This window comes from Zychaea mexicana (assembly GCF_025766255.1).
Source record: "Zychaea mexicana strain RSA 1403 chromosome Unknown BDB00scaffold_26, whole genome shotgun sequence".
In the NCBI taxonomy this organism is placed as follows: domain Eukaryota; kingdom Fungi; phylum Mucoromycota; class Mucoromycetes; order Mucorales; family Lichtheimiaceae; genus Zychaea; species Zychaea mexicana.
The window spans coordinates 371,773-396,325 of NW_026516689.1; the positions used below are offsets into that span (position 1 = coordinate 371,773).

At 42.8% G+C, this 24,553-nt stretch overlaps 5 protein-coding genes across 5 annotated transcripts; 3 read left to right on the forward strand and 2 right to left on the reverse strand.

Moving 5' to 3' along the window:
- Positions 1-1,145: 1,145 nt before the first annotated feature.
- BDB00DRAFT_817872 (adenosylhomocysteinase) lies at positions 1,146-3,339 on the reverse strand. The gene is made up of 5 exons (XM_053123105.1): positions 3,083-3,339; positions 2,907-2,945; positions 2,750-2,814; positions 2,155-2,601; positions 1,146-2,038 (listed from the first exon to the last, which is right to left on the reverse strand). The coding sequence occupies exons 1-5, from the start codon at positions 3,212-3,214 to the stop codon at positions 1,426-1,428; spliced, it is 1,296 nt and encodes a 431-aa protein (XP_052980957.1). The 5' UTR covers positions 3,215-3,339; the 3' UTR covers positions 1,146-1,425.
- Positions 3,340-10,690: 7,351 nt separating this feature from the next.
- On the forward strand, positions 10,691-11,807 carry BDB00DRAFT_817881 (P-loop containing nucleoside triphosphate hydrolase protein). Its single transcript, XM_053123106.1, has 4 exons — positions 10,691-10,905; positions 11,068-11,271; positions 11,401-11,427; positions 11,547-11,807. Exons 1-4 carry the CDS (start codon positions 10,886-10,888, stop codon positions 11,632-11,634), a joined length of 339 nt encoding a protein of 112 aa, XP_052980958.1. The 5' UTR covers positions 10,691-10,885; the 3' UTR covers positions 11,635-11,807.
- A 258-nt stretch (positions 11,808-12,065) lies between these two features.
- Positions 12,066-17,165, forward strand: BDB00DRAFT_301828 (uncharacterized protein). The gene is made up of 4 exons (XM_053116846.1): positions 12,066-12,284; positions 12,386-13,720; positions 13,805-13,960; positions 14,064-17,165. The coding sequence occupies exons 1-4, from the start codon at positions 12,147-12,149 to the stop codon at positions 17,001-17,003; spliced, it is 4,569 nt and encodes a 1,522-aa protein (XP_052980959.1). The 5' UTR covers positions 12,066-12,146; the 3' UTR covers positions 17,004-17,165.
- A 63-nt stretch (positions 17,166-17,228) lies between these two features.
- On the forward strand, positions 17,229-18,499 carry BDB00DRAFT_817886 (uncharacterized protein). Its single transcript, XM_053123107.1, has 2 exons — positions 17,229-17,508; positions 17,576-18,499. The coding sequence occupies exons 1-2, from the start codon at positions 17,245-17,247 to the stop codon at positions 18,281-18,283; spliced, it is 972 nt and encodes a 323-aa protein (XP_052980960.1). The 5' UTR covers positions 17,229-17,244; the 3' UTR covers positions 18,284-18,499.
- A 3,079-nt stretch (positions 18,500-21,578) lies between these two features.
- BDB00DRAFT_871243 (uncharacterized protein) lies at positions 21,579-23,039 on the reverse strand (the record flags this gene model as incomplete). The annotated part of the gene is made up of 3 exons (XM_053126810.1): positions 21,579-22,296; positions 22,389-22,503; positions 22,913-23,039. 3 exons carry the CDS (start codon positions 23,037-23,039, stop codon positions 21,579-21,581), a joined length of 960 nt encoding a protein of 319 aa, XP_052980961.1.
- Positions 23,040-24,553: the final 1,514 nt, after the last annotated feature.

The window sequence follows — 24,553 nt, forward strand, 5'->3', positions numbered from 1 at the left end:
CAGACGAAACTTGTAAAAATAAGTCACGGAAAGATTCGCGTACCTGATGTAGAACTTTTTCATATATGCGTAAACTTTGCAAACCACCGCTTGTCAATGAAGCCGATCAATGCACCTTCTTAATGTATGTGAAACCAGCTAGAGGGCAACGAGCTGCACTCGTCATTATCGCTTTATCTTTGCTAAGAGATTAGACAGAAAATGCGAGTTAACAAACGATTAGCACGGAAGAAACAGACCTAGTATGAGGTACTCCGTTGGTCAAAGCGCAGAGTTGGGCTCGGTGCTGTGTAAACAAGGAAGCGACCTAGGCGCCAAGTGCACCTATGCCAACTGCACTTTTACATATGTTACAGTCGGCGCCTCTCATACGCTTAGCTTATTGACCCAGTATCTGACGACTAAACTCTTTTACTTTTAATTATCATTGTCGGTATAATCAATATCACCATTGGCACATATTCTCTTCTTTATCTTACTGCGTCTTCTTCTGCGACTGCATGTTCTTCAGCTACCACAAGCTTCTCCATGACTACTTTATAAAAGGATGCGCTGTCAAACTACTTACTGGTCATTATATCTTTCTCTTCTTCGCGGTTTGCCCTTTGCCTCACGATGATGTGTGGCCGCTCAATGAAATCCGGCTATACTCAATTTAAACAAGTTGTACTGTTTACTTGCCATATTATTCATCTTCAAACATTCAGCTTGCAGCTTCGCTCGTGCTTGCTAATACAGGTTCTCGAGAACTTGTAGGCTCTAACCACCTCCTCTGTAAAATACTCTAGGCAGAGAGACTAGACTTTGGCGGGGTTAAACTCAGGTTGTCTGACAGGGAAGACATATCGATGATGGCCCTATGCAGCACCTTTCGTGTTGGTGAGTAGACAAGGATGTATACCAACGTTTACATTTTAAATAGCCTCGAATAGCTGAAGGCTATGGTAGAATTGTCAAATCTCGTTACCATTCTATCCTTAAGTTTTTCTGGGGCTTCTGGATCCGTAAAAATCTTTCCGTTTTCCTTTATACAGAATGCAATGCTCTTTCTTGGTTTTCGGCGCTACATGCCATCCTTGTGCATGTAAGCGATGAAGATTCACTGCCAGCTAGATCATAAGTTGATTTCCTAGTGGGACATAGTGTTAACATGTTGAATGCGGTGGTTTTATTTAATTTTGAATATGTATAACATGCATGTTAGAAGGAAAAGCAACCCCCGAACATGTTGAAACGTTCTATCTTACAGAGGATAAGTTACCGAGGTAACTAGAAAAGAGTTATGGGTAATGATATACTAAAAAGAAAATGGGAGAAGAGACTAGAAGCAGGATGAAAATGTGACAAGAAGGGCTATTATGTTTATAAAAAGGGGGTGCTTTTAACATTTACAAGAGATACTCTGGAATGTCCAAAGTGCATTGCTTAGTAACGGTACATATCGGGCTTGTAGGGACCAGCAACGGGGATGGAGAGGTAGTCGGACTGGACGGTGGTCAATTCAGACAACTTGACACCCAACTTGCCCAAGTGAGCACGGGCAACTTCTTCGTCAAGCTTCTTGGGCAAGACGTGGACACCGACGGACCATTGGCCGGGCTGGGTCCAGAGAGCGATCTGAGCCAAGACCTGGTTGGAGAAGGAGTTGGACATGACGAACGAAGGATGGCCGGTGGCACAGCCCAAGTTGACAAGACGGCCCTCGGCAAGCAAGATGACGTGACGGCCGTTCTTCATGGTGAAGCGGTCGACCTGGGGCTTAATGTTGACGCACTCAGCGGCGTTGGCCTTGATCCAGGCAACGTCGATTTCAATGTCAAAGTGACCAATGTTGCAGACAATAGCATCATCCTTCATCTGCTCAAAGTGGGCACCAGTGATAATGTCACGACAGCCGGTGGTGGTGACGTAGATGTTTGCTTCCTTGACAGCGTCCTCCATGGTGGTGACTTCGTAACCTTCCATGGCGGCCTGGAGAGCGTTGATGGGATCGATTTCGGTGACCAAGACACGCGAACCGAAGGCACGGAGGGCAGCACTATAGTGTTATGTGCGTTGTGAGTCACGGTTCTTTTGTTGGCGTAATAAATGCACAACCTCCCCACCCCAATGTGTACGCATGTATGCAAGTGTAAAAGAAAGAAGAAAACTTACGCGCAACCCTTGCCGACATCACCGAAACCAGCGACGACCGAGACCTTACCGGCAATCATGACATCGGTGGCACGCTTGATACCGTCGACGAGCGATTCACGGCAACCGTACAAGTTGTCGAACTTGGACTTGGTGACGGAGTCGTTGACGTTGATGGAAGGCAACTTCAAGGTACCGTTCTTCATCATCTTGTACAAGTTGTGAACACCGGTGGTGGTTTCCTCAGAAAGACCCTTGATGCCAGGGATCAACTGGGGGTACTTTTCGTGAACAATGTTGGTCAAGTCACCACCATCATCGAGGATCATGTTCAAGGGCTGACCATCGGGGAAGTAGAGGGTCTTTTCGATACACCAGATGAATTCCTCATCAGTCTCACCCTTCCAGGCGTAGACGGGGACACCAGTGGCAGCAATAGCAGCGGCGGCGTGATCCTGGGTGGAGAAACTAATTTGATATATCAAAATTAGATCAGCAAAAGTACATTCTCGCCATACAGACACCCAATCAGGCTATGCCTCTCCGCCTCTTTCCCCCCCTTCTCCATCTTTTACGTCTCCATTTATCTTTCTTTCAAAACATGAAAAAAACTTACATGTTGCAGGACGACCAGGTAACCTCAGCACCGAGGGCGGTGAGAGTCTCAATCAAGACAGCGGTCTATATATTCAGTAAAGAAGACGCTATGTGTGAGTTTACAAGAGCTTGATAGTCTGTTATAAACAGTGAAATTTTTTTTCTTCAAATCGTACCTGGATGGTCATGTGGAGACAGCCAGCAATGCGGGCACCCTAGCATAACAATAGATGTAACGCATGAAATTTTAAATGAGTCAAACTGTTGTTGGTATTCATCACATATTACAACAACATTGGCAAAAAGCATAACCCTAAAAGATAGGTGCTACTTATTTATTATGGACATTTACCTTCAAGGGCTGGTCGGGGCCGTACTTTTCACGGATAGCCATGAGACCAGGCATCTCCTGCTCAGCAAGAGTAATTTCCTTACGACCGAAAGCGGCGAGGGAGATGTCAGCGACCTTGTAGTTAGCAGCCATTATTATGGTGTGATGAGATGAAGAAGGTGAAGGTTGGGGAAAGAGAACTCTGGAACGCGACGCGGCCTCAAAAATTTATGTTTGCTGTCAGAAGAAAAAAAAAATTTGTTCATCGACCAATCAACACCCCACAGTCGATAGAGTTCTTTATTCCAGTCACAGTTGTTGTGCTTTGCTGGTGTGCAGCTTTTAAGTTCGGCACCGAACACCGCGGTGTCAGTATAGTCTCTTTTACTACTACATCATACCATCTGCTGCATGCACTTCGTTACGCTCAAAAAGATCCTTGGCCTACATGCACATCATCCTGCGTTTATATCAAACATTTTTCATCGTTCACTAGCTATTAAATCGTCGATCTGTTGTAAAAAGACCTACTTTGGATTTCGACTGATTATCGCATAAGCACGCTAAATCGTATAATAATAGCAATGCTGTCTGACATTCCGCCCAATCAAGGCAGCAAAGGTTGTCATGTGAAAACGTTGAAGCGAGCGGGCCCTGCTCTGTGTTACACCGGCCCCATTTTGGACACGAAATAGACATTGAGAGAAAAGCTTTGGGGAAGATGATCTGTTATATCACTCTCCGCTCTTCAATCCAGAAAAGCAAAGCTCTATGCGCTGAAGAAAAAGCAATGCATGACGGTCTACGGTTATGCGGTGTTTGACATACGTAATGTACAGATGACGCAGAAGCAATTGACTTTTGCGATCGAGAAATATGATCTAGTTAAAACACAGACACTTTATACATATGCATACCATATATATATATACTTATATACTACATATTAAACGACCTGGATTATCGATGATAACGGTGTAGCGTTCCTTCTTCCTTGCTAACGAGTTACGTCATATATAGAAACTGATGCGCTCTTGTTTGATTGGCCACATTCACAATTGTGCTTGTGAGACCTATAATATGATGTAGTAAAGCAGAGATTGAACGCAGGACAAATTTTCGCGTTCGACAGTTACAGGCATTTATTGATTGAAATACAAATCACAACTACCCCAAATTGTCGCTATAGTGTAGTAAAGTCAGGAAGTGCAGATCAAACTCCTTTCGCATGTAGAACGGCTATCGCTAAGAACAACAGGTACTCGTAGTAGTTGATATGGAAATTAAGAAACCAGGAGGAACCCTGCTGTCAAAAAGCGCTCTCTGTATACATCAGCAGCATTAAAAAGCATATACTATTACATCCGTTTGGATCATTTAATTAATAGACCAGAATATATATCGGCCTCGCCATCACATCCGCCTATCCCAGATGACTCAGGATTGATTTATATACTTTTTCTCTTTTTACCTGAATTATATAGTAATTTTTATCCGTTTAACGCATACCACAAGACTTGTCATCTCACTACAATCTAATATGGCGGGTAATGCTGGATGAGAAACAACAGCACCATTGACTGTATGTACTTACAGCCTGTTGAGTCACTGATGACAAGAAAAACCTAAAAGCTCACGACCTGCACAGGGTAGCGTCATGTGAGTTGTGCTTTTATGCTGTGAAGCTGTGTGCGAAGTTGTCATTCGTGTGAGAATTGTCAGTTCTGATAAATTTCTTCGTTATTATAATCGGTTGCATAGCCCACTATTGAAGAGTAGGGCTCTGGTTGAGTCCTGCGTTGCCCGGCGGCGCCTTCACTTAGGTAAGTGCACCTGGCACGACGACAATTTCTTATCAACGACTAACATTCCCCTGACCTTTATGTATTACCGTATAGTGAGGATGACGTACCCTGTCCCCAGTGTGCGTAGAAAGCTCGTAAGTACTCTTGGGTATTTTTATGGGTTGTTGGTTTTTATTCAAAATTACTGTTATTAAGCCCAGACATGTCTTACAGGCCAATAGATGCAAAATAAAAAAAATTAAAATACTCTTTTGTAAAAATGCGGGAGCCAGTCTGCTGCCGGTGACGCGATTGCGCAAAGAGACGTTGACGTAAACGTTTGTTGAGTTGATGGATGAGCTTTTTTGTAATAATTATGAAGCTAGACCTTCTTGTCATTTATTGTTCGGTTAGCGGTGTGTAAAAGCCGGCGGCGTCAAATACCTTATAGTAGAGCATGCTAAAATCAAACGTATCTACCAGATGTTGAGAACCGCCGATACAAGTTCTCTAGCTGGCAACCGTAGTCAAGGGTCGCATTTCAGCTAAGTTCTAGTGTCGACCTATACAGACCTTCGCCACCAGAATCGAAGGCGAATCAGCACAGTCTCCATGTCTGCTGTGCTCGTAGTAAAAATTTAGGATTTAGAACATTGGTATGATTATCAGTGTAAGAAAGAGGTATGATACGTACGAAAAGCACATATCATCATTTTGATGATAGCATAAACATACAGTATATAAATGTTAACATCGATAGCGCTCGGCATGATGCTAGTAGTATGCACTATTGTAGATCAGTATCCTAACGTTTCAAAGGAAGATACCCACGATCTACTGCATCTTATGAAGCTTTAGCAATAAAACTATGCTAAAACTGTCAGGAAAGGATAAAAGCTTTGTTGCTCGCATGTTTCTCTTTGTGTTATTCATAAGTCATTTTCTTTACGTGAACTTCAGTTTTAAAAAGAGAGAGAAACAGAGATCATAAGGGCCTCGTTGTTGTTGTTTTCGGAATAGATCTAGTTGAAAAAAATGTTCATGCGGCCACCCATCTAAAAAAAACAATGTCCGAGCTTGACAAAACAAGATTAGGACCAGTAGCAATTACGCTAGTACTTTTCCTAAACGATTAATAGGATAATGAGATCACCGGTATTTCATTATAATATGTAGTAAAGATCAGGTATAGGTAATAAAAACATGAGGGGAGAAGAAAGGTTTTGAGAAATGGCACATAGCACAAGTGCACACAGTACACGTCCATCATCGGTAAAAATCGGATGTTGCTTTCGCCAAGCAAGCATCTCAGCATCAATACGTAATAGGTCTCTAGAAAAGGCGGGTAAAAATGCATAATGACGACAGAAGTGGGTGTGCAAAAAGAGTAAAAGCAAAAGCCTTGTCATGCGCATTGCTGATCACCAGCAAACAACAGCAAACAACGGCAGCAATGAGTAGCAGTGCCATTGGCATGATCAGCAGCAGCAACAGCACGCACGGTATTAGATTATTTTTAAAAATGTCGAGAAAAGTGTTCAAACAGTCAAGGAGTGGCGTGTGCCTGTGCATGTGTGGATGTGGATGTGGAGGTGTGTGCGCGCCAAAAAATTAGTGATAGAGAGTATAGTTATGTACCTACAAGCAGGGCACATTATAGTTTAAAGTTTATTTTTTACGTAGCATGGACTCTTTTACTTTTTCTCGCTGAGCAGTGTATACGTAGTTACTATTATAATCTTACCACCCATGACGGATGACGCAGGAAAATGCACATTGTGTATTTCACCGCTTTTTCTTAGACTGATACTACTCATGTATGCGCCTCTTTTACCTAATTTTACAATATTTTGCGCACTGCATAATCCTCGTAGTTTCTACACTGAGACGTCGATGCAAGCTTTTAAACTGATTATCAGCAGAAGGAAGAATAATATTTTCGACAAAAACAGTTACTAGATGAGTGCAAGTAAATCACGATGAACGATTTAAGATTACAACTGCATGCCTCATAGAACGACTGTTGTTTGCTCTTGTTGTGTGACAACACTTGAAGAATACCATTACAAGTATATCAAATTTTTTAATAGATGTCATTGCGACACGCTTTTTTCTTTCTAAAGGAAAAAATAGTATATGTAGGCTAAGTTCAATGGCAATTGTTGCACCATGTGTACACTTTCGTGGAGAAAGATCATGACAAAGAGGCGGACCACTAAACAATTACTGTATTTTATTTCTGACGGAGTGATCAACAGCATACACGCAGCAAGCCACAGGGATGATGGTCAGTGAAAATCTGAGAAACAGAGGTGAGAGAACATTGAGGGATGTGACAATGAAGGAGGCAGCAGTATGCAAATCATAGTTTTTCCTTGGTCACATAAAACAGCAGGAAAGATCCATGCGCATCTCCTAATTTAGAAGTTTTCATAGCATAACAACAAAAAAATCACATGCACATTATAAAAAAATGTTTATGGCTAACTCAACATCAGTATAGCTACTACTAATCGTATCAGTTATCGTTACTACAACAGCATCCGCATCTACTTCTGTACTGCAAAGCATAAGAGCTGCATAAGTGGTTCGATCGATTTTTTGCAAGTAGTAGTTCCAATGATAAGAAGGCTTTATCTGTGTACCTGAGCTAGCGAGTATCTCATCCCCCAATATCCGGGAACAGTACACCGTTTTCCTTGGTGTGGATGACCCTGGAAATGATAACACGGAGGCGCGTTTATGTGTATTAGATGGCTTTCTTATTATATTATTGGTGATGTTTACCAGCAGCATCTCTGTTACCCTTATGCTCTTTTTCCCGGCCTTCCGTTCCCCTTTTCCGTAAGTCGGTTTACTCACTCACTTCATCCCCGTTCGAGTCTCGAACACAATTTCATACAGCACATGACAAGTTTCCTTAAAGCATCTTTTTAGGTAAACCTACTGCTAACTTGGTGGTCCTGTCCGGTAAGCTTCGGGGTAGCAGGAATGTTTATTGTATTGTTGATGTGGCACCTTTGAAATTTCTTTTCTTTATCTGCTTCCCCAACCACACATGCTGTATGCATTAGCTGCTATATATTACTTAGAACCATCTAAATCCCGCAGAACGGCAGTAGTATGCATTATTACCGTTCTCTCATACACTCTAGACGTGCAGCGGCACATATAATAAACATGCGAAAAACACGACGTGATTATCATGTAGGCCCACATATTTTACAACTCTCGTATTTTTTTTGATCAAAAAAATTGATCAAAAAAAAATAAACTAGAAAGAAAACAAACATTGTGTTACAGCGCTAGAATGCTTAGTTAACTTTTGTTTTGGGGGGAGCGAGAGAAAGAAAGAGAAAAAACGAGGGGAGTTTGAGGGTCAGTCGTTCTACAGGACGAATAAAACATAACAAAGAACTAATCTCGTTATTGTACTACCCGTGCATGGACCAACAAGGATCGTCCGGCTATAAGAGTGTTTTATGATGCACGAAGAGGTAAGGGAAGAAGAAGGAGTAAGAAGGGAGTCGACCGGAGTAATTTAGGCAGATGAAAGCGAATAAGGAAGGAGGATAAGTTCCAAATGTTTCAACTTACTAGAAAATAGTGATTAATTACTACGGCACATCAATCCACCGCTCTCCTGCCTGCTAACAGTAGTGTATTAGCCTGGCAACAGTATGTAGTATCTAAGCAACAATAGTGGTATCCATAGAAAAGAAATAGATATAATCTGTTGCCATGGTAAAGACACAATAAGACCAGAAAGGAAGTGGTTGTTATAAGTAGAGTGGCGTTGTTTCCTTTGTGAAAATACACTGGTGACCTAATGTGTAAACAAGGAGCAGAGAGACATGACAACTGATGACAGATGCATGTCAAAAGGCACCGGGTCAGGAAACACACAGAGAAAGATGGAGAGACGGCGCCATTGCTACTATTATAACTGATAATCACCAAACCTTTCTCTAGTAGCTATACTTTCGAGTAAGAAGACGAATTTACAAAACATGTATCGAAAAATGGCTCTGAAGAAAGCTTACCATCCTGATACAGTTATTAAAGACAAGTCATCAGCCCTGAGGGTTGATGATTTGTTGTGTGGGCAGCCATAAGAAAAGCGTGAGGGTTGGTTAGCCTAGTTTTTGTTGTTTCGTCGGTGCCCGTTTTAGGAATTCCGAAATTCAGATCCGGGTGACCGTGCACACTAAAGTGAAGAAGAACCGAGCAGCGGAAAGGTCCAGTACTCGTTGCCATTGTCGTCATTCCTGCTCACCACAGGAGCCAAAAAAAAGAGCAATTCATCCGTTCTCTCTTCTTTGTTTCCAGCTCGTATAGGATTTGTGAGCGTGAAAACACATTGATTCAATTGGTCGCGGAGTGATATGTGCCACAGGGTACGTAACGTAGTGTATCATTACACAAAAGCTATGGCCAACCTTGTTTTCGTATATACACACTGAGATATAAGAGAAAGAGAAACGGAACGATTACCGATGAATGCAGGAAGAATTAAACTTTCGCTTCTTCTCTCTTCTATTCCTCCTCTCGCTTTGTGCGTGTGTATCAAGAGCTTGGGATAGCGTCTCTCTATCTACTTATATCGATCGGATGACCTTTTTTCGGTATGCTCAGTTTCAATTTTGGAATTTTTCGATCAGCCCAACAACGCGCAAGGCATATTGCATCCTGTCTCTCTGCTACACACACTCGGAAATGAAGAAGCACCAACGGTGCAGACGTACAAATTGGTTAATCCCCTTCAATATTACGTGTCATGGTGGGAATTTCATCAAATCAAGACAGCATAAACAATTCATTACTAAATAGCCATGAAGGTAGACCGTAATTTTTCTTTCTTTCTTTGTTTCTTTGGCAGATAAGAAGTTCAGGGGGGCTGTGAGGAACGAGTACCGTACATAATAGCTGTAGCATTTGGATGAGTGTGTTAATAGTGTAAGAAAGGCAGAGACAGAAGGTGCACATACCAACTGCTGTGTTATAATATATTACATACGCCCAATGCTGCACATCCCCCCTTTTTTTCATATAAAAACTTCTTTTTTGATGTATGCTTATGATGCTGGTGATTATGTATAATGCACATCGAAGCGTATTATCTTACAAAAGCCATAAACAACATCTGATATGCAGCATATTTTCTTAGACTTGTATGCATCATCTCCCGAATGTTATTTCTTTGCTTTGCTTATGTACTCCCCTTCCGCGTCTTTGCATATCAATCGGTAAGAAAGAGATCCCGGATTGCCATACGTGCTACAGAACAGGGGAAACGTAGGACGAAGAGCTGTCCATTGCGTCCGTGGGCAGGCTAGAAAGAACACAAAATTCTAATACATCATGTGAGGGCCTTGGAGGAGGGAGAGGGATGAAACGGCGGCACAGAAGAAAATATTTTTCTTTTTATTGGGGAACAGAGTATCTCGTATCCTAAATGCGCGCCATCATCCATTCATTTCAAATCCACTAAGGTGGGTCTATAAGATTGATGTTTATACTATAATTGAATGGTTTGCTTATAATTGAATGATTGGGTCACGGGCACTGTTTACAACTTTTTTTTGAACGGCGCTTACCCACGTACATATTATACGTTTGGCTGTGTGCTATGCTATAACTTGGCCAGCGCAGAGAGTTTCCAATACGACAGCAAAGCAGAAGCAAAGCAAAGCAGACTGCATATACTGATCAAATGTAAATGGTTTGTTTAGCCCAAACGTCACGCCCCGCATCCCACTTTCTTTTGCACCCCCCAAGAAGCTCTTCTTTATTTATATAAGCCCTACTGATTTGTTTTTCCATATCTTTTTCCTTTTCCTTTTTTCTTTCTTGTTGCTTACTTTTTGTTGTATTCTCTCTTTCTTTTCGTTTATAGTTTTTATTTCGTAGTTTGTTGTAATATACTTTTTTTCTATTTTCTTAAAAACGACGTATCTCCACCAGCTACTACTACTGTTAGTATTACTACTACAACACACATCACATCCAACAAAACTTCCTCAACTATCTATACAAGATCATGGCAACTGCAGCTGTTAGGTACGAATATATAACAACGTCATCATAATGATAAGTTATAGTAACCAATCACGGTTGACGATGTAAACTCTCGTCCTACTACTACTGCTACTACCGCTACCATGTCATTCAAAAATAAGAAGAAACTCACATAAATAATTACAATATAATGTTAATATGTAGAGTTGCCTTGCGCGTACGGCCCTTGACACAAAAAGAGACCCTGTGCAACAGCGCCGAGACCATATCGTTTATACAAAACGAACCGCAGATATATATCGGCAATGAGCATTCGTTTACGTACGACCATGTCTTCGATACGAAATCACATCAGCAACATATCTACTCCACGAGTGTACAGCCTCTTGTCGAAAAATATGTCGATGGGTACGTCGTCCAGCTTTTCCTTTTTTCGGAATCAGTTCCGATATTTTTTTGTATTACCCTCCCAGCTTCTACGCGAATAAGTCTAATACTTCTTTTTCCCTTTACTGTTTGCTATCATAAAACTGATAGCTTTAATGCGACGATTCTTGCTTACGGGTACGCATAACAAATATATATATATATATATATATATACTTAACTGGACAAAGCAAGAACCTGTATTAAGCTGATATGTTCTTTTATGCATAATAACTGTCTATCGATAACCCAAACAGCCAAACAGGCTCTGGCAAGACATATAGTATGGGTACAGCCATCGATGGCAATACAGATTCTGATGATAATCAGGGTACGTCAAAATGATATAGCACATTCTTTCTACTTTGGACGAATACATCCCCTTCCGGCTCCTTCTCTCGTGTTTTTTATCACACATATACCCTCTTACATATCCACACCAACACCCCTTTTTCGCCTCTTCATATGAAAAACATTCTAAAACCCTTTGCGCATTAAAAACATGTTTTGGACTCCTGATAGGTATCGTGCCTCGTTTTATCCGTGACTTGTACGAACGTCTTGACCACAAAAAATCCAGCTACGCTTCCGACAACTTTGACTATGAAGTGCTGGTATCATTTCTAGAGCTCTACAATGAAGACCTTGTCGACTTGTTAAATATGCAGCAACATCAACGAAGGCGGACCAATTCCGGCTCCAACAATGGTGGCAGTACATGCGACATCTCAATACGTGAAGATATACATGGCAATATATATTGGAGCGGCGTCCGAGAAGAGTCATGTTCAAGTCCATCGGAACTGCTCAGTTTCTTAACCAAAGGCTCTTTGTGTCGAACGGTCGGCTCTACCGATATGAACTCTGTCTCGTCACGATCGCATGCTATATTTTCAGTCATTTTGAAACAACAAGTGCCTGAAGAAGAGAATGAAAATAGTCGAAAAACAATCGTCAGTAAATTCCATTTTGTCGATTTGGCCGGTTCCGAACGGGTAAAGAAGTCATTCTTTGAACTCTCTGTTTGAATTTTAAAAAATGTAGATCTTGCTGATATCTAAATGTACTTGTCACTCTTGTATCGTCAATCTTTTAGTTAAATCGAACCAAAGCGGAAGGCGTCCGTGCACGCGAAGGCATAGCCATCAATTCGGGTTTACTAGCTCTTGGCAACGTTATCAGCGCTTTGGGCGATGAATCGCGTCGATCGACACATGTGCCCTATCGCGACTCAAAATTGACACGTTTGCTTCAAGACTCACTAGGTGGCAATTCACAAACGCTCATGATGGCCTGCGTCTCTCCAGCTGATACCAACTTTGTCGAAACCTTGAGTACTTTGAAATACGCCAACCGCGCACGCAACATTAAAAACCGTGTCTCTGTCAATCAAGAGTTTGCTGGCTCATCGGTTGAAGTCAGTCAGTTACGATCACAGATTGCCAAGCTCAAAATGGAACTCAACACATTACGTGCATCTGCTGGTACTGGCGGTGTTTCCTCAGGTGCCATGATGCCACCTGGGTTCGGCGGTGGTGTTAGCAACATCAACAACGGCCAACACACTGCTGAAGTCAATGCTTTACGTCAAGAAATCAATCGTTTGCGTGCCCGTGTTCAAGAAGCTTCAGATGAGCTATGCCAGGTTTCCGCTGAACGCGACAGTCTAGTATTAGAGCGTCAGCTGAGTCATTTGTCTTCGGAGGATATGCCAGGCTTGCTCGAGCAGCTGAATGGCAATTTCAATACCGATAACAGCGATAATGACGGCGCTGATCATGGTGACAACAACAAAAACAACGACGAGAACAGCAGTAGTAACAATGCTAAATCGACGACGACCATTCCCATGATCGCCCATTACCAGAAAACAATCAAGGATCTCCGCAACGAACTTCAGGACACACGTGAACGCTTGGCTTTCGTTGAAAATACACAAGCACCCATGATGCATGCCTTAGCCATGACATCGCACATGACTCCCACCCCTTCACTGAGTACAAGTGCACGGTCGTCATCGCGTCGCCGTAATGGTGGCGGTAATAGCTCTTCAAGTCGTCGAAAACGCGGACATTTCACAAATGGCAAAACTGTCGGCAATAATGTTACTTTCCGCTCATCACGCGCTTCCAAGACACCAGCAACCAAAGCTCGTCGTGCAGCTGCAGCTGCTGCTGCTGTCGCCGCCGCCGCGACAACACCGTCGAACGGTGGAAAAGATGCAACAACAGCTCCTCCAGCTCCGATTCCTGTCGCTGCTACCGATAACCAAGACATTGAACAGTGGTTGCAAGAAACGATCGGCCCGTTTAATTTCAGTGGTACCTCGGAAATCCGTACAGAAGTTCGTGATTCAATCAGTAAAGCCCGTATGGAAATCGAGAAGGGCATGAAAGTACTTGAAGATGTTCGAACAAAAGAACAGGAAGAGGTAAAGAATGATTATTTTTGTCACTCCATTCCCCGCCCATATACACCCGTGTTTCTGGTCCTCAAATGAATTTCGTAACTTTAGCAACAGCAACAGCAGCAGCAACAAGCACAGCAGCAGCAGCATGAGTGTGAGCTGATGGCTGATGACGAGTTGTTGCGAACACTCCAGTCCAAAGAGAATGAATTTATCTTTGCCGATCTCGAGCATGAAGAGCTCTTGGATGACATCCAACGTGTTGTAAGTGTCAATATTCTATAATTTATGCAATAAACATAGATGCACAGATATGCAGATACTACAAATACAAAGAGCTAACTGGATTTATGTATGTGACGTATAGTCTCCGCCCGCATATTGGGATAGCTTATCAGAAGGTGATGGAGAAAACGCTTCCAAGGCTGCAACTGCAGCAGCAGCAGCAGCAGCAACAACAACAGCATCAGCAGATGACTATAGCAGCAGCGCTGGTGGCCACTCTCGACTGTCATCCGGCGCAGATACGGGCTTGACCGACGACACTGAACTTGCCGCCATGTGTGATGCCAACCCACACTTTGCACGGATTATTTCCCAAGTCCAATCCGATATTCACGTCAAAGAAGAGCTTGTCACGCAGCTGGAGCGATGCGAGAGCGAATATGTGCACATGCGGCGCAAATTTGAGCAGAAACTTGGCAAGCTGGGCCACGAAATCCTTTCCATTAAACGTGAGCGTGATGACGTGATGCGCCGTGCAGCGTTCAATGAACAACAACAGCAGCGTCAGCGACTTGCACGCCGTGGCAGCGACGCTGTGAGCCAACGTGAAAAGCAGCAACTGGTGGAGATGCGCCATGCTTACGAGATCAAAATCAAGACCTTGTTCACTCAACTAGCGGACTTACGCCGCAAATACTCGCAACGCTCGAGTGCCATTCAGTCGTCGCGTAACCAGAATGAAAGCATGTTGCGTGCCTTGCGCGTCAATGTCGAAAGTCTCAAGATGGAGCGCCGTCGAATGATCAAGCGTATGAAAGAAGAAGCCATGCGTGTGAAAGAGAAAATGACGGCCCACGAGCGCGAAATCCAGCAATTGAAACGACGCCAACAGCGTGATGCTGAGGCTAAGCGTCGTTTGGAGCGTGAGAACAAAAAAGTACAAATCATGCTCCAGAAACGTGCCGACGAAGCTGTCTTGACCAATGACAAGTTGATGAAGCTGATCCAGATCCTGAAAAAGGCTGTTCGTGAAGGTGGTGTGCTTGACGAAAAGCAGTTGGCCAGATGTGCCGACTTGTTGCATATTGGTACGGCATTGGTGGCCTCGTCCAGCGTCCGGCTACGACAAGGTCGAGCAAATAACAGCTCATCCTCCTCTTCCGCTAAAAAGTCAGCTGCCAGAGCTGCTGCAGCGGCTGCACATATTCCCGTCCAAGTGCGTGCAGCAAAAAAGAAGCACCTATTGGACCGTGCATTGTACCAATACATTGTTGGCAAGCAGGCGATGCTTGAAATGCAGCAACTGATTACCAAACGCGGTGAGCTGTCCGAAAAGAAAAAAGAGCTTGTCAGCGAACGCGAACACTTGTTTGGCAAGCCCGGATCGACCCAGATGGTGCAATTTGATCATGCCGTGCAAAATTACATGGACGACCGTATTGAAACCATGACGGCCGAGGTTTCTTACATCAATGCTCGGATCCATGCCTTGCATAATGATGCCGCCTATGCCATTTTGCAAGACGATAACGACGATGATGCATCGGTAATTGATATTGACAAGCAGCAACAGCGATCGGTGAAACATGTCACGTTCGCAGACGAAGTCATGGGCACAAGCAATGTCGATCCTGAAGATGAGTGGCTCGATATGGATGCCTTGGAGGAACGTTACAGTCTACCAGCCAACGCAGATCCAGAAACATCGCATGATATGGCATTAAAAGTGATCCGATCCTTGGCGCACGACGAGGCCGAAAAGGTGATGGAGGCCATGCTCAACGACGTGACCACGTTGCGTATGGACGAGCATACCCGACAAGCACACGTGCAACAGCTCGAGAGAAGTATCCAAGATTTGCAACACACCTTGATGGTTATGAAAGACAAGGCAATCCAGACGGCGATTGAAAGCGAAAAGAAGATCAGGCGATTAGAACAAGGTTCACGCCGGTCATCTTTCTGTGGTGGCGCGACTACTGCTACTAGCTGTAGCGTCAACAATGGCGAGGAATCATCCTCAGTATTAGGCGATGACGATTCTGCGATTGATGTGCGAGTCGAGGAACACTACCAGCAATTTGGCACGATTTTCGACCAGATCTATAACGAAGGCGTTGGTAACCTTGGGTCATCGACTTCCCCTGTTTATAACCTGAGTCGTGCCCAATCACCCGTCGGGTCGCCCGCTTCAGGTCCAAGCCCGACCCTGCGTCCAATGCGTCCACAGTCCCTGGTTGATCGTCCTCCTGTCGGTGCTCGCCGCGACTCGATGTCTTCGCCCGAACAGTTTTTGCACCAACTGATGCAAGCTGGACTGATGTCTTCGGCGAACAACAACAAGGGTAACAATGTGTCGCCACCCGCCCCTGTACCTTCGACAGCCATCCAGCCTGTACCAATAACAGCAGCAGTAGCAGCTCCGTCGCCACCATCATTGTCGCCTCGAACACTTCGACCTGCAGAAACGTCTCGGCGCTCATCGGTTCAGTCGGATACCATGTCATGGTCTTCCCACGGCTCCAACACGTCGCCGAAAATCGTACCTCAACATGTCGCCGAAACGCCTTTGCTTAGTCGTCGACGCCGCCGCGCATTTTCGTTGCAGCAACAGCAGCAGTATAACCAGCACCAACAACCCAACACCACACCGTCCATGAGCAACAATGCTGCTGCTATTGCCGCAATAAAGTCGCGACGTCGATTCTCGCTTAGAGAACTGAGCTTAATAGGCAACAACAGCAGCAACAACGGCTACGATAGTGTTCTGGCACATCATATTGCTCATCAACCCTCTCCATTACAACAGCAGTTTGTTATCCCTGACCGTCACAACCAACAACAACAACAAGACGATGACAACAACAGTCGTGGTTCTTACTCATCATTCTCACCACCCCATTCACCATCGATCATTCCGGTGGCGGCGGTTTCAAGAAGCAAGCAGCAGATTTCGCCACGATTGAACCCGCAATATACCCGCCCTCCATCGTCTGCAGGCGGGAATGTATTTGATCGTTTATCCAGTGTGCATACAAAGGCATCCGAAGCCAAACGTGCAGCAACACCTGTCATGTTTTAATTATTATCCATTCGTTATTTTATAACAACAAAAAAGAGATTTTTTTTTCCTTTTGTACAATATTCGCTCTTCTATATACCATCACCATCATCATCTCTATCGCTGTATTTTATTGTCTACCCCCTAGTATCGTTATATAAAGGTGGTTTTCTGTCATTGAAGCTATCGCTCTATCATCCGTTATGTTTCGCAGCAGATTTTTCCATTTGAAGGGCATGTTTCAAACTGAAACAACAAAATCATGCAGTGGATTCTTAATAATTTGAAAATCAGGGTCCCCTGCGTTGGGTGTTGGTCGGTGAGAAAAGCATATAAAAGAGAGCGAGAAACACTCGTTTCTCGCTTGATTCTTTTTCTGCTTCTCGCTGTTTTCACACACACAATAACAATGCCTCGTAAGACGTCAGGTCCCAAGCTGTTCAAATGCGCCGGTTATGGCGATTGTGATATGGTCTTTACTCGCAGCGAACATCTTGCTCGACATTCTCGCAAACACACTGGAGAGGTAACAACAGCTTTTCAGTAACAGTATACTTCTCAGATGTAACTGACAAACTCTCGATTGCTATTAGAAACCATTCAAGTGTATTGTGCCCGGATGCGAACGTATGTTTAGCCGTTTCGACAATATGATGCAGCATACCCATACACATGAACGTTCACAACATCAACATCCACAAAGAAGACGGTCCTCCGTGGCTCAAAGTTATACATTACCACAACCATCTTCTCAACCGCAACAACAAGAGAAAATCCCTCCATTCTCGAAAGTTGTTGCTGGAATACCACCACCACCACCGTTTTCGCCACCTGTTCATGAAGCCGAAGAACAAGATTCGTCCTATGCTTCCTCTTTGTCTCCTTTATCGCCAACTGGTCTTTCATCTGAATACTACAATGATCCAACTGTCATGACCGAACCAAATTCGCATCAAGCGGATTGGCGTCCTACAAAACGCAGACTGTCAGCCATTGATCTGCAAACGCCGATTGAACATTGGACAACAAAGACAATTGAGGTCATGCAACAGGATCAACAGAATGCTGTATTGGAAGTTGATAATGATTACAATCTTATTGGAGTTGACAATGACAACGCAGTGGTGGATGTTACGCCGGAGGAATATGAAGCAATTCAAGGCTTTGGTCGATTCCACTCACAGTCTATGGTTCGTCGTTCAGACAGTCCGGGTGCTCGGATGCAAGTCAATTTCTTTCGGCAGCATAGTTTGCCTGTTCAAGAATCGTTTCAGCGACCTGCTCGATCTCATGCCATATAATATACGTTACTTTCTCCTTCATGACGCTTTTGCTCAGCATAACAAAAAACCAAAATGCTGTAATTTGTACCATAATAGTTTAAAACCAACAATCTTGTAAACAAAAAGCACAAACACACAATGGATCATTTCTATGACTGTGTCTCTCTATGCATATACACCCAACCCCACCCCTTAATGTCATGTATATCATCTAAGAAATAAAAAGACCCTCCTGCCCCTGTTGTAGTAATATTGATTGAATTGTCCTTCTGTTTCTGTTTTTCGATTTTGAAGATCATAGCATGTGTGATGTTGCATTGACGTCAAAAAATAGGGCGGACTATACCAAATTTGTCAACGAGTACCAGAACAAAGGAAGTGCCGTTTCTGAGAAGAAAAATAAAATTCAGGGCGGTTTTTGATGATGATCATGTACTTGATAAAGATGACATCATAGATCAATCATCTTTTACACGCAAAATTGTAGTTATTCATATCACACAAACTACTAGTATAGTCTGTTCTCGCTTTGGCAAGCCAATAAAAACGAATGAAGCTCTGAGTATCACCCATAAAACTGCTATACCAGCCAGATATTGTCGTAATTTTGAATTCAACAAGTCAGTTAATACTTTTATGTTCTGTTTCACTTTTGTGTACCCCCCTTATTCACTAAATGCACAAGACTTGATGAACTTCTTGCTCACTTATATTTATGCTGCTGTAATACTTTTGTCATTCAACAGACCTGATGGAATATGTAAGTTATTTCGATGCTTATCATCAGTTGGGATGATGAGACACCATATTCTTGCGTTGAATTGGTTGTTCAAAATGTATTCCTCTTGGAGCTTAAAGATACAATGTATACAGTGGAGAGTTTGTCATCATTCCCTTTTTAGCAGCTCGAATATTGCTCCAATAATATAAACGAAGCCAGTCCACCTTGTTTCATTTAGTAATTCGCAGACCGGAACATTCTATATATAACGGAACGTATACTTCAAAAGCAATTGTTCTATTCTATCACTTGTTGTTATCTCGCTCCTCCTTTCAGTACTCGCCTATCCGACTCGCGGTTCTTATATGACTACATCAACATCCACCACAGACGTAACCATCCTTTGCTCCTCCATTCAGCCTCCATAATTTGACCCGAATTAAAACCATGACTGTGGATCTTACGGAATACCAAGCCCATTAAGACATTGTTCGAGCATTTTACTGCGTCGCTTCTTATTGGATTCAATTTTTTCCCATCTCTTTTTTTGCTGTCATCCAGCAACCGATCGTTTGCCTCATAACCTGTATGTCCTCCAAAGATGTTATACATTTTATCTCACTACTATTTCATAACGAGCTAATATGGTTTTGCTTTTTGAAACTACTGAGCTCTAGGAGCAGAGTATCCGGATGCTAGTTAATGTAGCTTTGGCGGCATTCAAAGCATTTGTGAGCGTTCTTGTTTAAATACTGATTAATTACCGTGATTAATAGTGCAGCCTTGCAATCCGAGGATACTTCTGTGAATGGTTTACATCGTTACACGGTGGCTGGAAGCTATAGCAACAACATAAAACGATTGCCTTCTGCAACGACTAATTAGTTCGCCTAACTTGACATTTTTTTGAATAGCTTTTTATATGGATATAGAATGGACTATAATCATACCGTTCCTGACCTGGGCGACTGTGGAGAGCTGAGATGGTGGCAGATCTTGAGATGCGTTGTTATATTTCAAACGGGTTGCGGCAACCCAGTCAATGTGCCGCTGTCAAGCTTTTTCTTGCGCCGTTTTCTAGGCGCACTGCCTTTGCTGTTGTTATTATTGTTGTTGCCCTTGCCACTATCATTGACTTTTGTTGAGCTTTGTGCAAATGACATTGTTTTTTTTGCCCAAAAAATGATAATCAAGTAGTTTTCGTTTTTTGATCTTGGCTGTGTTTACAGCCGGGTATTGGATGGTATCGTGTTGATTATGACATGAGCTAAAGTACATATAAGCAGGCGAAAGATAAGAGCTGGGTGTGTGTGCCAAGTACGAATCCCAAGTCTTCAGGCAACACAGTTGTATTGTGTGACTCGGATTATTATAGGAACAATCACTTTATTTATGAGCTGAATAAGTGAGAACAGAGTTACTTTATTCATGTCGTTTTAACTTGACATGATCTTATGGATCGTTTGATCCAGTAAACGACAACATGTCTGGTTTACAATTGATTGCGCCTGTCGCAGCTAGAAAGTTTCTTCGGGTCCTGGTGCTACTGCTGTGGCACCAGGGTTCTCTCATTTGCATCGCCACTACTAGTATGCATGAGTGTTTGCTGACACCCATTCATTTTATCAAAGTGGTAATCTATGTTTTTGCTAGTTGTTCTCCAACTAATGCTCGCTCCATGTTCCCATAAAAAGCAAAATTAGCAGGCTTTTGACAGGTGATTTGACCAGATATGCATGTATGAAAAGTGCGACTACTTCCCTCTTGTTCAAACGAATTTATATTTATTTCCATCAATGCTCATTGAGATCAGACTCTAAGCACTGCACTTGATCAAAAGGTCGCTTTTTAATGCACCTGAGTTTGTATATACTGATTGCATATCGCACGTTAATCAAGCTCTACTTTTACTGCTAGTAGGTTGTATCTCTGCCACTGCAGTCGGCCACTATGATCGAGTAATGATTGTCAAACTATATATCATGCAGTCTCCTCGTAACTGAAACTTATTACAATTACATGCAAACAATATGCAAGCAGCTTCATCTACTACTGTAATTTATTACATTCGAGAGCATTTCAAAACTTTTTCCCAGCAACTTCATGCTTTGGCGTGAAAGTTTTTGTATCCCATGTAAGGACACCGCTTCAAGGTTGTTGTTGTTGTTGTTGTTGTGAGCGGCAACTATACTTTCGACAGCCTTATCCGTCATAACCACGTTACCAAGCTCGAGCTCTGATAGCATAGGAAGGTTCTCCGTTAGTGCTGATGCCGCAATTTCTTTCAACGTCTGATGCCATTATAACTCTAGCAATATCGCTGCAAAGACGTAAATCAAAACCCAAGATTAATAGACTCGTGATCCTGCCACAAAGGTGAAGAGTTGAGTCGTGACACGACTACATTGGACTATTCGCAAACACTTGAGGTCAGTATATTGCTGTTGTCGTTGTTGCCGTTACTTCCTGTCACCACGACTAGTTTCACCAATACTGTTTTTCGACGTTGTGGTTGTACTTTTTGTGGCTCCCTGTTGCTCGTATTGTCGTGCCACCATTACAAAATGCTCAATTGGTCGATCAAAAAAGCCATCAACCCGTACATCCATAAAATGCAGTTCCAATCTTGAGAGCTTGCTTAGAAAAGGAATGGAGTCTAATAAAATCGTCTGTTGGTTGTGGATCTTCTATTGTAGCCTTTTCCAGGTAGAGTGATTTGAGGGCCGGAAAACAGCGTAAAATTGCTGGTAAATGTTCGTAAAATGGCAGACAATCTTTGGATATATGGAAGGTGGACAGTTTGTGCATTGTAAATGCGGAGAGCGGTTCCCAGTCAATGGCAGCAGCTGTATAATTTTTGATTATTGGACCCAAGGTTAGCGACATGGTGTGAAGCAAATTGCTGCTCTTTTCCAGGCGTGAGCGTAAGGCCCTCGCTGAATGGATGTTATGAATTACCAAACGATAGAGTCCTAACCCGGCTTCTTTGTCTGCAGGTATTGTTGATACGTTTAGATCCTCGTCGTCCTCGTCGTCACCCTCTTCTACAAGTAAAAAGGGACCGTTGCTGCTTTCTTTTGTAATCGTTTTTAGCTCGACCAGCTCGGGACAATGCTCGTCGTTGAGCACAGTCAGGATATCATCGCGATCGTAACGATAGTGTGTAGCATCTAGCAATATCATGTGTCTGAGGCGCGGTAGCTGAGAGGTAGAAGCGGGCCAATCGTTGGATGAAGCGATATATTGAGTATATGAGATGAGATTTTCAATCTCGTTAAGGACGACATATTGAATGGTATTACGGTGACCCCTGTTCGCCCGGCATAATGCACCCCATCAAAAGAATAAACTTTGAGCTTAATGCTTATCAAACTCGGACAGAAGGACAACATTTGTCCTAACGCTACACCGATAAGTGATTGAGATATCAGCTCCAAATGTGTCAATCTGTTACCGATGACCGATAAAGTAGAGTATGTAGGTTGAATTAAGATGATATCTGCATTGATATCTTGATCTATCACATATGACAAAAAGCATTTTGTGTGTATGAAAACATGTATTTAGTTTATCTCACTCAACTGCCACGTGATGACATATGAGTTCACTGTGTCAATGACAGTCAGTGATCGCAAGTTTGAAATTTCGTTTGTTTTGATTTTTTTGGGATTTCCAAAAATACGGATTGATTCGACAAATTTGGAAGTAACGGTCATGGACTGCACCTTTTATGTCTAGACGTGAAAGAAGAACCATCGAGTGTCAAGTTTTCCACGCCGGTTAAAGATTAAGAAGCATACGACGCCAAGATCGACACACATCCAGGCATTGTATCACAGTCGCTGTACCTTAAAGCGTGTCAACAAGAATGTGGTCGATAATGTTGCATATGCTCTCATAGGGGGACTCAGTTAGAATATCGATACGTCGCTCCAATCGCGTCTTTACAATGTCCAGGTGTTGTCGAATAAGCAGGACAAGTTGTCCGCCTTCGTCAATGGCTGGTTTTTGCTGCTGTTGTTGCGGCAGAGCATAGTAAAGGATATTGCTCATGTATTGAAATAGCTTCGTGTTGCTTTCCTTAACACGAGTAAAGTTTTCCGGCGAGCCAGTAGCCAGCTGGATTTTGTAATTTTTTTGTATTGACAAGAGGACTTCATCAAGCTTTTCATCCAGTGTTCAGTATGGTATTGCTGTTGCAATACTGAAAATATGCTGCTACTGATTGGTTAGTAAGTTGATCAAGAAATGGAACGTACGAGTGAGGTTTTAGTTTATGTCATCCGCGTTATTTAGACTTAGTCATTGATTTTGATTGCATCTGTTGGACATCCATAAAGATTCTCGTAATCGCTTCGAAATTAATAATAAGGTGTAAGAATTTATCGTTTGCACTGCTTTGAGAATAGCGCACGCGGATATTGTGTTTTGAGTAATTGAGAATAGATCAAAGAGAGAAAGAGAAAAGAATCCTGGAGATACAAGAAAGGTTTTAAGCATCTGTCCTTACACAATAAGTCGGTGCTTCGCTTTTGATATTCTCGGTTGCTATGGCAACGGCCACTATATTTAGCGTAAAATTGGTACCTCGAGTTCAAACGATCTCATGACGTGAGAAGCTTTCCTTCTTGTGCCCATTTGAAAGCTAATTTAAACGGGGTATAGAAACATGCGTAGGTGCATCTTGAAAGAAGTGTAAAATTTTGTAAGAAGAATTCGTGGTGTATGCAATATCATGCCTCAAACACGGTTCTAAAATTCAAGAGACTTTACTATGTCGCGAGGAACATGACTCTTTCGCTTTTCATGTTGCGTCATTAATAGAAGCTAGAAGAAACATATCCAAAACTTGCTTTGCTAATTGTTAAAATTGATAGAACAGAATGAGTGTAAATTTGAAAGAGGGTTGCCTAACGCTTCTTGGCACATTACATACATATCTATTCGATATGCGCGCGTCAACGATCCCGTATATCCGTTGGCTTTAACATGTTTGGCACTTGTACCTACACCTATCTTAAAGCGTGCTACAGTGGTAGCATTGAGTGAAAGTTTATCACTGCCCAAGGAAAGAGAATTCCTTGCTTGAGATTTTGATTTATGTGGATGGGGGTGGGGGTGTTAAGGGCAGTATCGTGAACCCCCAAGACAATCGAGAAGATTTCTTCGACGACAGAACTGGGAGCAGTTTCAAAATGTGTGTCGCCTCCGCCACTGCTACAGCTAGTAAATGCACCAAATGGTGATGTGACGTCCTACTTGAGTTCCTTTCGAGCTACCGATCACTAGGCTATCTACTAGTGATGGTGCGTTACTACGGAGAGTAGTTCTAAAAAAGATACGATGATGCTGTTGTGTAAGAGGGTTCTATACAGAAAGAAGAAGGGGTTTATATCCTGGTGTGCAATGACCATTTTTCTTCTGTGTTCGCTGTATAAGTTGTAGTAGAAGAGTAGCTTCTATTACTCCTCCCCCATTCCCACATTGTACAGTAGATTATTTCATTCTCCCTTATTTTCTTGTCTTCCATCATTTTTCCGCCTTTTAGTACATGTCATAGCTTTTTA